We start from the raw sequence: 16,293 nt of genomic DNA, 5'->3' as shown, positions 1-16,293 counted from the left end.
ACTAACTAAGGACTGGCTTATCTAAAGCCAGTTGAGTAGCACTTGAAATGTTTTGGCTCTATGAAACCTGATGTACTTATATGATTCTGTTTTCTTCAAGTTTGTATCTTCTTGGTCGAATGCACTTATTGTAAGTCGCTTTGGATAAAAGCGTCAGCTAAATGCAATGTAATGTAACTAAGCTACGAAGTGTAATAATATGGAGATGTTATGGGGGGTATATATATATATATGAATCATAAATGAATAATCAACATCTTTTTTGAGAAACTGAATTTGATGAGTGTCTTAAGAAGTCATTTTATTTGAAGAACTCCTATGTCTCTGCATTTTATTATCGACTTTATCACATTTTGACATTTCTTTCTGAATCACAATATAATATAATGCCTACAATGAGCTTTTTTCTGATGTGGCAGCCTGTCACTATAACACGATTTGTACAGAAGCCACATTGTATTGCTCTTACCAAGTCTGTATTGTCATCCATCACAACGGATGGTAAAGGCAGTAGACACCTAAACAGTCTTTCTAGAGATTTGGCTGTCATGGGTGTGTTCACAAATTTGTCAAACTTGCAGCCGAATCAGCAGAATATTATGAACACACCCACATGAGGAACACCACACCCAGGCCAACAGTATAGCATGTGGGACTCCCACATGCTATACGGTATGAGTCATGTGCTCTCTATAATCAAGGACACTTTTTTGTACAAATGCAATATCGAACTTAACTGCCATATTCAAGGTGCCTTTTATGCTACATTTCAGGTTCATATTTGTGCCTGTGACATGTTTGCATGCTTTAATATTTAAAAAGAGCTTTACTTTTCTCAATGCCTGAGCTGCAGAACTTCATCTCACCCTCTGTCTGAAACCAGAGCCCAGTCTGCTCTGATTAGCTGGCCAGATCGTTTGTGATTGGTCAATCGCATAGAGATGTCCTGCCTATGGGCATAGCTATGTCTCATAATTATTTGTGCGAACATAAAAATAATTTGTGTGTACATATGTGATTTGTAAATGTAAAACACCATCCACAAATGCATTTAAAAGATTTGCAAACTCACAAATAAATGTGCAAGTGTAAAACGGATCTGCAAATACGCTAAATATTTTCACAAATAAAAAAAAGATCTGTGAATATCTCTTTAACATTTACAACTTTCGATCAGGCATTTGTGAATCCATTTTGTATTTGACTACCAAAAATGCGCTTGCGGATCTCAAATCTCTGCTCGTGGATCTCACATTTCTGCTTGTGGATCGTCTTTTTACACACACGGAATTTTGATACATATTTTCCGCCGGTCTCGGCTAAAATCTACTAGTGTCACTCGGTTATTTTCGGAAACCACGTGATGGCCTGCTGATGACGACATTTCCGCATGATTTCAAAGTAAGAGCATATGATGGTTTGTTTAATGCTATGTTTTTATATTATAATGAGCAGCGGAACGTTAGATGCATTCTTACTTCACCATCATCATCATTATCATCATCATCATCATCATATTATAGTGATAGTTAGTTTCAATACAGCATATATCGAGCACTTTCGTTGATGTTGAAGTACAGGCTATACGCCACTTTCGGATCCCGGGGGAGCAGCAGGCAGCGAAGCAGCCCAGATAAAACTCTTTCTTCATTGTGTGTTGTGTATTCAGTCAAGCGGGTCAAAGTTACAATGTAAAATTGTAAGAACAATGTAAAGACCTGTGCTCTGCAGGCAGGCAGGCAGGCAGGCAGGCAGGCAGGCAGGCAGGCAGGCAGGCAGGCAGGCAGACAGGCAGACAGACGATATCATATATAGATAGAATTGTGAAATGTGTGGAAACAAGTATAAACACAATAACATTAAATGCAAATGAAAGCAATAGACAGGAATATATGCATATACAGTAGAAAGGACACAATGAATATTATATTATATATATATTGAAACTAACTATCACTATAATAATATGATGATGATGATGATGATGATGATGATGATGATGATGATGATGATGATGATGATGATGATGATGATGATGATGATGATGATGTAAGAATGCATCTAACGTTCCGCTGCTAATTATAATATAAAAACATAGCATTAAACAAACCATCATATGCTCTTACTTTGAAATCATGCGGAAATGTCGTCATCAGCAGGCCATCACGTGGTTTCCGAAAATAACCGAGTGACACGAGTAGATTTTAGCCGAGACCGGCGGAAAATATGTATCAAAATTCCGTGTGTGTAAAAAGACGATCCACAAGCAGAAATGTGAGATCCACGAGCAGAGATTTGAGATCCGCAAGCGCATTTTTGGTAGTCAAATACAAAATGGATTCACAAATGCCTGATCGAAAGTTGTAAATGTTAAAGAGATATTCACAGATCTTTTTTTTATTTGTGAAAATATTTAGCGTATTTGCAGATCCGTTTTACACTTGCACATTTATTTGTGAGTTTGCAAATCTTTTAAATGCATTTGTGGATGGTGTTTTCCATTTACAAATCACATATTTACACACAAATTAATTTTATGTTCACACAAATAATTATGAGACATAATACCCGCCCCTTAACCTATCACGTACAATTTGTTGGAGCAATAGCCAATAGAAGTGCAAGTGTTACATGGTGATATCACTATATTACAGAAGTAAATAAAGGAGTCCAATGGAGGCGTTCCAGGTGGGGGCGGAGGGAGACTACCTCTGAAGTGAACTTTGAGATTTCAGCCTTTCTAGACCATATACATGCACAAAAACCTATATAACAAACTACAGGCAAGGGAAAACCCACAACAGCATAAAAAAGACCCTTTAACATAATTTAGGCTTTATAATGATCAATAGAAGCGTATTCTGTACCTTGTTGTAGTAGCCGTAGGTGATTGCGTTGGGGTGGACTCCGGCCTTCTTCATCTCAAAGAGGACCCTGACTGCCAGGACAGGTTGGCCGTACTGTCCACACAGCTGCATCAGCACCCGGTAACAGACCTGAAAGATTGTTTGAAACAGGGAGAAATAAACCTCAACAAATAGACCCTCAACAAAACTGTTGATTTAAAATGAGTGCAAAGATTGTTGTAACTGTCAGAAATAGTACAAATCTGTTGGCACCTCATCAGGTGGCTGCAGTTTCTTAGCCTGCATCTTCCTGAGGACGTCATAGGCTGTGCGCAGTGCCCGAACCTTGGAGTGGCACACCTTGACGTACGCTGGCAGGCAGATGAACCACAGGCCGTAGCAGTGACGGAGCAGGCACTTGGACCACAGCTGAGGGATGGACGAGTACTTCTTGGCTATCTTCTGGGCTGTTTTGATCTCCTGTGGATGAAGAGGAGGGTGAGGGAAATAATGTATTTTACAGATCTGGCTCATGGATATGTGTTGGAGACAATGTTTATCCAAAATGTAATCTATTTCTAAATCTTCGACAAACACCTAGAGAATAATATACATTTTCTTACCACTATTTCCTAAGCTTGTTGTTTTTATTGTCTAGTGTAGACTGATTAACCCTTTAAGCTGTGAAATTAAGCACGTATATCTTATTAAAGGTGACATGTCATGCTTTTCCGGTTATTGCCCGTCCCCTTGTGTGTTATGAAGGTTTTTATGCATGTAAACGGTCTGCAGAGTCAAAACCCTCAAAGTACACCCTGTAGCGAGTAAAACTCTAAAACAGAAAATGCCTCCCCAAAACGCCTCGTTGGAGATACGTCAATGTCCATTTGATTCTTCCGGGTACATCATGATGTCATGTCCTCCCCGGAACGAAATGGACCAATCCGTGGAGCCGTTACGTTAAGCCCCCGCTGATTGGTCCAAATTGACCAATCCACGGACTTCCTCACACACTCAGTGCAGGCAGCTCAGCTGATTTCTCCTCCCTGCTGCAGGCTGATAACAGACAGTTGGGATCGCGGCGAAATCCTCTCTGCAGACCCATTCTCACAGCGTTTATCAACCTTTTTCTTACTCAATATCAAGCCACACTTATTGTTTTTACTTCGGCTGTGACTTTGTGTGTGCTCAGGGTGAGTTTAGCTGTGTATCGCTAAACAAGGAAATCACACCTCCACGGAGCTTAGCACGATTCACAACGTCCCGACTGGTCCAGACTAATCGGAGCACACTGGGCTCACAGGGAGGGGGGGGGCAAGAGCTGCAACGAGCCGTTTAGTGGAGAGAGTGAATACACATACTTTACAGAGATGCTGTATGCGGAACCAATGAGAGTTTGGAAAATTGCACAGTATAAATCTATTCTAGTAGACACCTCAACAATGGAATTATGATCAGTGGAAATGGCCATGACATGTGACCTTTAATACTAAAACGCCACTGTATGTATTCTAGTATACTTTTATATATTTTCATACATTGTTCACAAATGTTATGTAACTTCTTATATCATCTACTTTTGTATATGTTTTATTGAACATTTTACATTAACTTCTTATGTTTATTTAAATACCTTTAGTTTCTTCATTTATTCTTTATTTATTTCATTCTAAAATGGATCAACTATCATGAAACCTAACCATCCTTGGGATAAATAAAGATTTCTGGTTCTGATCAAGGTACTTATCTATTTATGCTGGATTCTCAAATTTCAGGTAACCCTGCAGAAGATCACGAGCTCAGAACCTAAATCAATAAATCATTGAGATAGTGATTTACTGCGGCGCTGACCTGCTTGGTGCGTCTGAACATGGGGGCAGGGCTAGTGGGACAGCTTTGCTTGGCAGTGAGGCGGGAGGAGGGGGTCCGCAGGCCCTCCACAGGGTCAAACAGGTCAAGAGTTAACACTGGGAAGCCATCGTACCTGACGGAGAACATACATTCACACATTAATGACTGCAGGCACAGATTTGTCTATGAGAATAAAAACGATGTTCCTGTTGGCATTGTCTAACAATAAAAGATTCCTTTCCAGGTTATAGTGATCATAAAAACAGTCTGCTTGTAATTATCTTCAAAGAGATCTGATTATATATTCTGGAAAGCTGTTCGTCATTATGTATTTTTAGGGGAGCTTAACTTAAGTGGTTCTGAAAAGTCTTTGGAATAAATTATTTAGTGCGAAATGAATGCAGAATACAAATAGCACATATTCAGAGCCACACAGTCCAGCAGCAGCGATCAGATGTTGGTCGCAGCGAGGGAACTGGACTCCTGCTGGTATTTAATCAGAGACCATCAAAGCAAAGTATTATTGTTTTTTGTTTTTCTCCTGCTGTATTCAGTTGGTTTTATGCAGGGATATGAAACGTAGGTGTCGTATTCGTATTCTGTACAAACTGTAACATCCACTGAGCCAAATGTGTGATATTGGGCTATATAAATAAACTTTGATTGATTGAAACTAAAATCAGCACGTTTACAACTTGTCTAATAAATAAAATGAGCCTGATGAATAATTCAATCACAGGCTTTGCACATGATTCATGTGACAGGTCGATCTAATAATAATAATCATAAAAATAATCATTTTGGTTTTTCATCTGTTAAAGCTTAGTTGCATTACCAGGTCAACAAAGAAGAAATCCTAAACATAAAAAAACTAAAGAAAAATCAGAAGACGAAAACTAATATTAATACATTTTACATAAATAAAAATAACATTACAACAGTTTAGAAATATTCACTGACTTTGACTTGAGTATATAAGAGTATCAGCATTAAATCACACTTAACGTACAAAACATTATATTAGGTAGAAATGCACATTTTAATAGAATATATTTATCATATTACTTATAAGTGATGCATTATCAAACAAATGAAGCACAACATGAGGAATACTCAAGTACAGAACCTAAAAATCTTACTTAAGTACTTGAGTAAATGTACTTCAGCCAGTGAGAAATGTTATATGTATTCCCCTGTTTGAGTTGAAATGTGTGTCCTAATGGTAGAGTTCTCACCTGTAGCAGAGTGGATGTTCCTCCCCCTCAGGCAGGGGGGGCAGCTCTGGAGGCGTGATGAAGACTGTGTGCTCGCTGCGCTGAGACTCATCAATCTCTATCAGCCGGCTCTCCTCCGGCCTGTCAGCGTCCACCTGCAGAACAGAGCGTAAAAACATGAACAGACGTCTGAGCGCTGGCACCCTTCATCAACAGAGCTGAGGCAAACACCGAGCTTAACATTATGCCCTGTAATACATATTTCAGTGTCTGCATGGAGGGTATTTGGCCTAACACAGACTAATTCACCTTTCTGAAAACACTTCTTTCTTTTTTACTGACATCATTTTAGAACAGCTTTGTATCCGTCACCCTGATAGCAGGATTTCGACAGACTGAGTGACTGGGAGAGCTGAGGGAGCATGACAGCAGGTGACAGCAGGTGACCGAGTTGACGCTTCCCTTTTTCTTCCTATACTCTAGTTTATAAACTCACTCTGCAGCCCACACAACAACGACACTAGCCCCTATTTCCTCCACTTTTCTCTTACAGTGCAATATTATGCCAAATCATATACAATTACTTATGTTACACTTTAACAGATGTACATATTATCCAGCACTGTCAAATGTAAATCAGAAGGTAGCATGTACTGCAGAAAACACATACTGTACTGTAGGTATTTAAAGCAGCATTACCCATCAAATGTTTATTGCAGCAGACTTTGCCACTATTGCTACTTCTTGTTTGAGAAAATGTCACTGGTTGTGAAGAAAAACACCCCAAAAGTTTCTTTCTAGTATAGCAGACAATACTATAAAGAGGCCTATTTTTGCAATTTTCAGGTTCATATTTCTCTTTTGTGCCTCTACCTTGACCTTAATATTCAAAAAGGTCTTTATTTTTCTCATGCTGCCTGTATGAGTCTCTTTTCACAACTCTGCCTGAAACCAGCTCCCTACAATGTGTGGGAGCGCTACCCAATAGAAGCGCAAGTGTTACATAGTGATGTCACTATGTTGAGAAAGAAAACAAAGGACTCCAATGGAGGTGTTTCAAGGGGTGAGTGTGTGGGAGAGAAACTCCCTCTGGAGGACACTTTAAGATTTTAGCCTTTTCAGAAAACAGGAAAACCCCAAAAAGCACAATAGGGCCCCTTGATACAACAAACAATACATTGAGGGTCCCATCATTTTGGCAACGGCATCAGTAAAACATCAGATATACTGTAAGTTATCTTAAAAGACAAACATGGGGAGCCAAACTATAAATTAAAATAAGCCATTATCAATAGATCGTTGTGTGGCTTTTTACGTGTGAGGGAATAACAGGGTTTGATTGATTTAAAGTAAAGGGAGAGCAGACATGTCAGAAGCTGTGAGAATCTAAACATCGCAAGGAGGATTTATACGGACGGATCAATAGGTCACTTGTCCAGTCACTGTGTGTCAACTCCATACATTTAAATCTGCACCTCGAGGGAGCTGTGCCAGTGTGTGAGCAGCACGTTTGTTCTGCTGCTGATATCTGCTTTTGTACAGAGAAGCGGAAAAAAGACTCATGATGTCCTGTGGATATATACATTATTATTATTTTATTATTACTTTTATGCAGCAACTACACCAGATCAGTTACTGTAATCCAGCTCTCAATGACCAACTGATTTATCAATATACAGTAGTGGAGAGTGACTAAGTATATTTAAATAAATATTGTACAATTGTGAGGTACTTTAATAAAGTATTTCCACTTCTGATTATTTATAACTTTATGTCACTGCAACACAGCAGCAAATATATTTGATTTATATTCGTTTTTTAATCCTTTATTACCTTTAGTTACTTTGCAGATTTATATTAATATTACAAAACATAATCCACAAGTACATTCTGATGATTGATAACACTATATTGAGCCCTTGGTGAAATTCATAAACTAAATCGTAGAATATTGGAATTTTAAAAAGCCCTACGTTTACCAGCTTCAACAATAAAGTAATAACGGTTGATAATTCATCAATACATATGATAAAATAAAGTGTAATAAATTAAAATGGCCCATTCTGCATAATGATTACTTTACTTAAATTCATGTCATATCATATCAAAGTCATATCATGCTATATCTGAATAATATATTGTAGGGCCATACCTATATAAAACATGTTTTTTTTTTAAATACCAAACAGATCATGCATTTTAGCCATGCCTCATTTCGCTCTATTTGCTCTTTTTTGGCCCTGTTTTTGCAGGGGCTGATTCTGTGGCAGACTACAACGCCACCTACGTGCCTGGCATATGTACTACAGCGTCTCCAGCGCTTTCGAGCAACAATGGCCGGCCGTGGCCCAACCTCTCATTCCCCTGACAGGTGGAGAGTTGCCCATATAGGCGGAGCACCACTTTTGTGACGTAGAAAATAATTCAAATCTGGATCAGTCTGTATCAGATCCGTTGCAGCCCTGTTTTTAGAGATTTGGGTATAGAGGAAAAGAGAGGGGGTTGTATTTTCTGACACTTGGTGAGTTCCCTGACACACCGGGGACACATATGCATGTATAAAAGACGCACAAAAGTGCATTTTGCATGATTGGTCCCCTTTAAGTAAATGGCATGGCTTTTACTAGTTTTATAACCCTTCCTTAAGTAAATGTTTACGCTTTCTTTCACCATTGTCAATATTACTATACAGACATTCTAGTAGTATTGAATCCTTTGAAAAGGCAAGAGAGTAGTACATGTATTCAAAGTGAAGTTGAAAGCAGAACGTCTCCAGAGGACAACACGTTATTGCTGCTTAATGGTCTGAAAAGTGCTCAGATTTTATGAAATGGTGCCAGAAAGAAACGCTCAAGATGACAAAATGAAATACAGTGAGCACAATGGACGACACCCATCATCACTGACATTTGGAGCTACTGCACACGTTTTACTGCAGTTTGCTGAAAGATCAGACATTCTGTACAGCAAGTGAATCTTAAAGCAGGAGGATCAACTTTATGGTGGATATAAAATATGAGGGGTCATGCCGGGAAGCATCATAAATTGAGAAGTGCTTTAGAGCTACAAGCGCTGATTGTATTTGTACGGAAGACCATTTGGTACGGCCCTCGAGGTAATTTATAAACACACGCAACAAAAAAATAATTTTAAAAATCTAGGCCGCAAAATAATTAAACAAGCGAGTGCCTGTTTTTCCTGGCCAAGGACAGGTTCCTTGAACACAACACGAGCCTAACGTGGTATATGTCTTGTCTGACATGGGTGTAGTTCTGACGGAGAGCACCGGAATGCCGCTCCGGCACTTCAGAAATTGTACCCATAAGGAGCCGTACACATGCCGCAGTTTTTGCGTGGCTGTGTCTTTAGTTGTGAGCCCAGTGGCGATCTGTTCATCTGACATTCTGATCATACAGTCAATAACGCCATCGAAAATAATATGCTACGTTACAGTACTACTTCTGGGTCTTTATGTGTCTTTATGTGACATCAATAATGTGTACGGCCCTCTGAGGATGTTGTAAACATGGAAATGGCCCTTCAGAGGAAAAAGGTGCCCACCCCTGGTCTAAGGGGTCCCTCATCGTGGAGATGTTCTGGAAACAGACCCAGAACACACCAGAGGTACAACAGATTGTCTAATTCATTATAATATAGGCACGATAACAGAGAGTTCAGCAGCCGCCCCCACATAGCGAATATGATGTCATTTATACCTGTGTGCTAGTAGGAGGTCTTTTTGTACCACCATTACATTTTTTGTAGACAACCTACACTGCTCCACATTGACTGGAGACAGCTGTGAAGATAACGGCAGCAATCTGTCTCTGCTGTCGGTTCAAACAGCAGAAGAACAAAAAACGCAGCCAGGTTGGACGGGATCATCTTGTTTGTGTCTCAAAAACAACATTCAGTTCATTAACAGGGAGCTCTCCGGGATGCTCAGTTAAACAGTGTCTGCTTAATAACTTTGAAGCAATACAGAAACAGTGTGTGTGTGTGTGTGTGTGTGTGTGTGTGTGTGTGTGTGTGTGTGTGTGTGTGTGTGTGTGTGTGTGTGTGTGTGTGTGTGTGTGTGTGTGTGTGTGTGTGTGTGTGTGTGTGTGTGTGTGTGTGTGTGTGTGTGTGTGTGTGTGTGTGGATAATGTATACCAGGCACAGTGCAGAACGACAGTTGGAGAATGTAATGGCCCGTGGAGCTGACACACAAGCAGGGGAGGCTGTGGACGCTGGCCTCTGCGTTCACTTCCGTTATGTCTCAATTACACCCCCCCCCCCCCACCCCCCAAGGACAGCTGAGTCTATTTCAGAGTTTGTTGCAAACGTCACCTGTAGAACCAGAGACCCACAGACGTGCCTGGGGAACCGAGTGACTGGGTGGACTTTAAGACTGCAAACACTTGGAGTGTAACCCTGCAGCACAAAAACACACTGATGGAGAAACACTACTATGTGAGGACATGAGGTCACACTAAGCAAATGCTCCCAGAGCAGCAAAGAGGATACACCGATGCTTTTCATACCGTCACTCTGAAGGATATGAGTCCAGGGAATGTAAAAAAACTACTTTCAAGCTCCATTAGCTCTACACAACCCACTGAAGCGGTAAAAGCCCTTACTCGAGCCAGTCGTGAAACATTTAGGGCAGAAAAGGATTTTCTATGGAGCTGCAGTTTCAAGACAAACTGCTGCCTCAGCAAACTTGATATAGATGGGGAAAATTCAGATTATGATTAAAGATGGAAAGATCTAAGAAGGTGACAGCTTGGATCGTAAGGAACTCTCGGACCACGCACCATGCACAAATCCTCCATCCGAGAACAAAATGTAGACGCAATAGGTGAGAATTGAAAACCAAATAACTATAATCTTACCTTGCCTGCTTTGTCTGCACACCGCTCGGAATTGTAGAGCTGCTCGCAAACAGAGGCAGAAAGAGAAAGAGAAACTCAGGAAATCGGGAAAGGAAAGGTTCGGCTCATCACATGTGAAGTAACACAGAAGAGTGGACCGTATTAATACTTTGGTAAGTGGAGCACAAAGCAAAGCAGCCTGGTGAAACTGCCATTGATGATTTGAAGGTTTTTGTGAGAAGTTGAATGTAATTCAAATGAACACAAAAATATGCAGTTTGTGCTGTGTGATTAACCAACACACTTACTTTGTCCACACAGTCGTCGAAGAAGGCCAGACTGGCGTCTTTGTCGCTGACGAAAGAACATTCCTCAATAAAGCGGATGAACATTTGCGTTTTGGTCATCAGCGAGTAGAACTTCTGATGGGAGCGGTCCCGGCTCTTTAAGAACCCTGGGGACAAAAACACGTTGGGTTAGCTTTTTTACAAATAAAAGTGATCTTTCATTGCTGAGACTTCTTTTCTTTTCTAATGTGCTGACCGGTTAAAAGATCATTTATAATGTAGTAGCAAGTTTTTTTGAACATACTTCGACTTTAATCTACTGGTAAAAGGTATAGATGTGTATGATTTTGTGGTTAAAAACTCCATCGTCCTATAGAAGGGTCTTTGTTCGCTAAGGCAAGCCAACACATTGTATTAGTCTAATGGCTGATTTGGGATGTACAACATTGTGGTGAATGGCTTCCGTCACAGATCCTGAAAGCAGCCAAACAGACTAATAGTTTTAAACTGAAAGCAGGATGGATGACTACTGGCCGACAGCACAGAGGTGGAAGCCAAACCCTGACGGCCAACGCTGCAGAGGAACACTTCCTGAAGCTGATAAATATTTTAGTCCTGACACTGGCAGCTGGACCATCAACTGATCCGAGTCCCTACTGCCAGCAGAGTCTAAAAACACTCTCGCGATCCCTCTTAATGTCCTATTTATTGCTTCAATGATTAGTTGAGTAATGAATTATTTATAAAAAAATTCAAACGTAGGTTAAATGTCCTCACATTTGCGGGTTGAAACATTGCGGGTACAAAGAGTTAAAGAGTTTTCCTTTTCTTGGAAGGAATCACTGTAAGTTGAATACAGTGTAAAAAATGTAAACGTAAATATAACATGTAAATGTTAAATAATGATGGCAATTAGCCACAATTATGTAGTTACATCTTAAAAAAAACATTGAGACCGCAAAACAACAACCCACAAGGACCCAGTGCTTGATTGTTAAACATCGACACTGACTACAATGAACCTTCTAACAAGATCCGAGTCATATTTGAGAATTAACATTGTAAAGGATTTCAAAAAGACAAACTGAACAGATAACTGAAAAAATAACTAATGATTACTGGTTGACAAAACCATCTCATCTCAAATGACATTTAGTATCTGCTTTTAAACTTTATATACATTATCTCTACATTGAATGAGACGGCTCTAAAACCACAAAACCATGAGGTGAAATTGTTTTGTGCATTTGTTTTCTATAAAGGTCAAGATTTCACTTTAAGAATTGAAAACTTGTATGCCAACGTGGACAGCAACACGTTTCAGTAATGTGTTTAAATGTGAACATCCGCTCAATAATTTAATGACGATGTTTGAAACATCAACAGAGGAGCCCAGTATATATAATACTCATCATTTCATTAAGGCAACAAAAAACTCAAAAACCCATACCGTAGTTGTTGAGCACCGAAGGTCCAGTATTAAGTTAAGTTTTTTGTCACCCTTTAATTATTTCTGACCTTGGACGCTAATGGATGCACACACACCTATACCAACATTAACCACAGTTTGTGAAGCTAAAAGAAACTGCAGACACAATCTGTATGACACACTAATAAAGTCACGACTGAAAACACTTTAATCACATGATGGAGGAAACTGTGATTTTTACGGGGCCGCAGGGAAATCTACACCGGCACATTAACACCCCGTGTAATTTTGTTGTTATAGATCCGAAAAAACGGTCAGGAGTTCATAAACATGATGCACGAGCAGCAGTTACATCTTTCCTCCAGTCATTATGTAATGTACTGCAGCCATTCCTTTTGCTGTATCATATAACTCGCACTGGACACGACCTTGGCAACAGCTATCCTCCGTGATTTCTCCCCAACTCAATTCAGCTGTGACGTCACCCTGCTTTCACGGGCTCCCATCCAGAGGCCACACTCGGGCCTCGGGAGCATTTAGCAGCTGCGGCGCTAACCGACTAAGCTTCAGTCTGCCAGCAGCCTTGAACATCCAACAACTCCTCAAACCTCCCTACCCAAACACTTTCTGTGTGTGTTTACTCAGAGCTGAGGATGGACACTTATGAGAACTCATGTATTAAACAACGCCATCTGTCTCTGAAGCTGGCCAGCTGTAGAGAGGAAGGAGCTACATATGACGCAGTTTTTAGTTTATGTATTCAAAGACACATAAGCGCTAATTATGGACTGTAACTGTAACTTCATAGTTGTGGCTGAAGCCTAAATTATGATGAAAGTGGAGCAAACTAACAATTAAGGTTCAAATATTTTGATCCGTCTACAATGTCCTGTACTCAAACTGTTTTTTCTCCCCTTAGCTATTTTAACATTTAAATCAGTAACTCATTCGATTATTTAAGTAAATATCAGCACAGTTTTTTCTCCAATAACTTTGACTTAGACATGACCCTCGGGAACTGAGGTACATGAGAAGCTCTAAGTGAATTCCAGATGTTTAAAAAAGACTGGTGTGATATTTCTCAAGGAGATGCAGGCCTGTAGAGCCAATTCAGACATTATACTGTATTGTATACAGAGCTATACCACCAAACATGACTGACTGACATATATATATATTGTATAAGTATAATCAGAAAAATATTTTCCGAAACAGATGTCTTTCTGTTGAAATGTATTGTCAAGTCCTTGCATGAAAGTTTATTCTTGATCTTGGAACTACAAGTCATCTTCCTACATTCAATTATCATCTGTGTGCACAAGGAGGGCTGTCAAAACATGCCAAAGCTCCTTCTGATTATGTTTTGCTCGAATGACTATAATCAAAGCTTCTAAATCATGCAGTGATTATGGGCTTTCTATTGTTTATTCACGATGAACCAATATTTGTACCAAGCAGGAGTTTGTTGTGGACTAGCTTTATTTCGCTTGACAGAACAAGTTCTTCGGATTACTGGAATAAAACAGTAAAGCTTAAACCATCTGTTTACAGATGCATTTATTTTCGCGCCGTTTCCTCTGCACTGCAGGTTATCAAAGAACCGAGGTTACGTTAAGTGACCCAAAGTGTTGGTTACAAGTGGTCAAAGTGACATTATTCCAGATACCTTGCAGGTCAAAGAGGGAGCTGGCGTCCGTCGCTTTCTCAGAAGGTGCCTGGGTGATGGGTCGCAAGAATGAGCGGTAGCCTTTCAAAATGGCCGCCATGAAGCGCAGAAAGGCTTCCTGGATCTCCAGCTCCAGCGTGTGGAGGCTCTTACCACAGCTCAGCTCTGTCAAATCATTCATGCTCAGCTCCAGCAGCCCGTCAGGACGCTGCTGACCTAAAGACAGAAGAGGAAATACATCAGCAGCCATCACTACAAACTGTAATAGAATCTCTACATGTCAACATAATGGTTGAATCATCACTTTTGCTGCTGTTCCATCTTTTGCATTTGGGTGGAGTCTTTACGATCAAAGGATTTGAATTGAAGGTTCTTACACCAGAGCACTGCTTTAAGTAAGTTAGTATTCATATTAGCAAATAAGGGTAAGGCTTACATCATTAGAAAAAATAAACTCAAGTAGATCCATGGGGCTTAAATGTCTCCACTCAAATCTCTGCCAGGCCTATCAATATCCATCAGAAAGTGGGTAGATTTTCACTTCACTGAATCAGAAATTAATTTACTCAATTTCTGCGGCTCGATACGCAGCAGGTTTCATGATCTCTTCGGGAGCAAGCTCTTAGAGGAGCAGAGAAAGTTGGAAGAAATACAATCAGCACCACAGAGTAGTAATTAAAGGACATTATGGGATTATTCATATTTCAATGAGTGGATTAGAGAGCAGAACAGTAGTTTGAATGGAGAACAAATTGCATGGACTGAAACTAAAGATGATAAATAAAGCTTTAAACGATCTGTGAGGATCTGTCACTTTAATTCTTAAATAATCACTTTATAATGTTGTCCTATAAGTTATTTGTGTGAAATTGTTATACTTGGCATATCAATTCTTGAGTTGGGCAAAAAAATAGCTTTTGAGGTCACAGTGACCTTTGATATTTGGCTACCAAAATCTCATCAGTTCATCCTTTAGGTCCATTTCAATTGTAGTGCAAAATGTAAAAGGAAGTCCCTCCAGTAGTTCTTCAAGTATCGTGTTCCCGAGAACGCAACGGAATGACAACCCAGTTCTTTTTACAGCCGCAACCTTTTATTGAACTGAACACAAACTGAAAACCAGGTGAATGGAAAAGGTTGCTGAATTCGACTTTGCCACACATGAAGGACTACCGATGCTCTAATGTGTTTTAGTTTTATCAGATCAGAACTCACCGTCGACCAGCTGCTGGTGGAGACTGCTCAGCACATTCATCAGGTTTTTACAGGCTTTTTTTGGCAGGATCTTCCACGTGAGGGCTCGCTTATCTTCATTGCTGGTAAAGGAGAAGCACACAGTGAGCTGTGGAGAGGCTGAGAGGCCAGAACCAACATGAACAGCGGGCGGGCCGGGGGGGAGACCACCCTAATGCTGTTTGACTGGTAATGAGGCCAGAAAAAATGATGTGAACCATAACTGACCTTACATGAGGCCTTATGCATTCTCTTCATATTAAAACAAGCCTGACACTAGAAAAATAACCATTCTCACCCAGACTCCAGGAAAACGGTCTGGCCTCTAAAGTTAGAACTCGTGAACTGGCAGTTTTGTGGTTTGTAAAAAAATATGCAGCAAAGGAAACAATGTTGAGCTCTAAACTAAGAGCGCCGTACAGCCTACAGTATATGCGGCTTAATGCCCTGAGGTTAATCCCTCACACTATGATCCCACTTCATTTGCATCATGAGAAGGCAACCGAGTATCCAAAACTGTTCTTTTACAGATATCACCCTTCACATAAATAATATAGCAGCAACAATGGGAGGTTGTGCATTCAGGGCTTACTGGAAGATGGTGTTTGTGTCCAGATCCACGCAGCTCACATCTGGTGGGGGGTCATAAAGGTCAAAGTAGCGGGAGTCCACTCCTACGATGAATGGACAGGGGGCGCTTAATACGTCAGCCAGCGCCAGTGGGCACAGAGGAATATACGGGCACTGCCAGTGGAACGGGAAGATCATCTGAGGAAGAGGATGGAAAACATAAAAAAGGGCTCATTTCAAAGATCTCAACATTCAGGTTAGCAGAGAAAAGAACATGAGGTAAATATATTAGTTGAGGATGACAATAACCACAAAACACAGTTTATGACTTAAGCCGCTACCAA

At 40.2% G+C, this 16,293-nt stretch overlaps 1 protein-coding gene across 2 annotated transcripts in view; it reads right to left on the bottom strand.

The window, feature by feature from the left end:
* The window catches only part of LOC117463683 (C-myc promoter-binding protein-like), a 79,853-nt gene that overhangs the window by 28,248 nt on the left and 35,312 nt on the right, over positions 1–16,293 (bottom strand). For both annotated transcript variants that reach the window (XM_034106060.2, XM_034106071.2), the window contains exons 10-18: positions 15,972–16,147; positions 15,362–15,462; positions 14,147–14,362; positions 11,073–11,218; positions 10,786–10,824; positions 5,933–6,066; positions 4,698–4,830; positions 3,120–3,326; positions 2,868–2,996 (exon numbers count right to left, since the gene is read on the bottom strand). In XM_034106060.2, the coding sequence (XP_033961951.1) occupies positions 2,868–2,996; positions 3,120–3,326; positions 4,698–4,830; positions 5,933–6,066; positions 10,786–10,824; positions 11,073–11,218; positions 14,147–14,362; positions 15,362–15,462; positions 15,972–16,147 (1,281 nt within the window). The remainder of the gene's footprint in view (positions 1–2,867; positions 2,997–3,119; positions 3,327–4,697; positions 4,831–5,932; positions 6,067–10,785; positions 10,825–11,072; positions 11,219–14,146; positions 14,363–15,361; positions 15,463–15,971; positions 16,148–16,293) is intronic.

Source organism: Pseudochaenichthys georgianus, chromosome 3, assembly GCF_902827115.2.
Source record: "Pseudochaenichthys georgianus chromosome 3, fPseGeo1.2, whole genome shotgun sequence".
Lineage (NCBI taxonomy): Eukaryota > Metazoa > Chordata > Actinopteri > Perciformes > Channichthyidae > Pseudochaenichthys > Pseudochaenichthys georgianus.
Note: the sequence above shows the minus strand (reverse complement) of the source record. Positions and strands in the feature narration are given on the sequence as shown.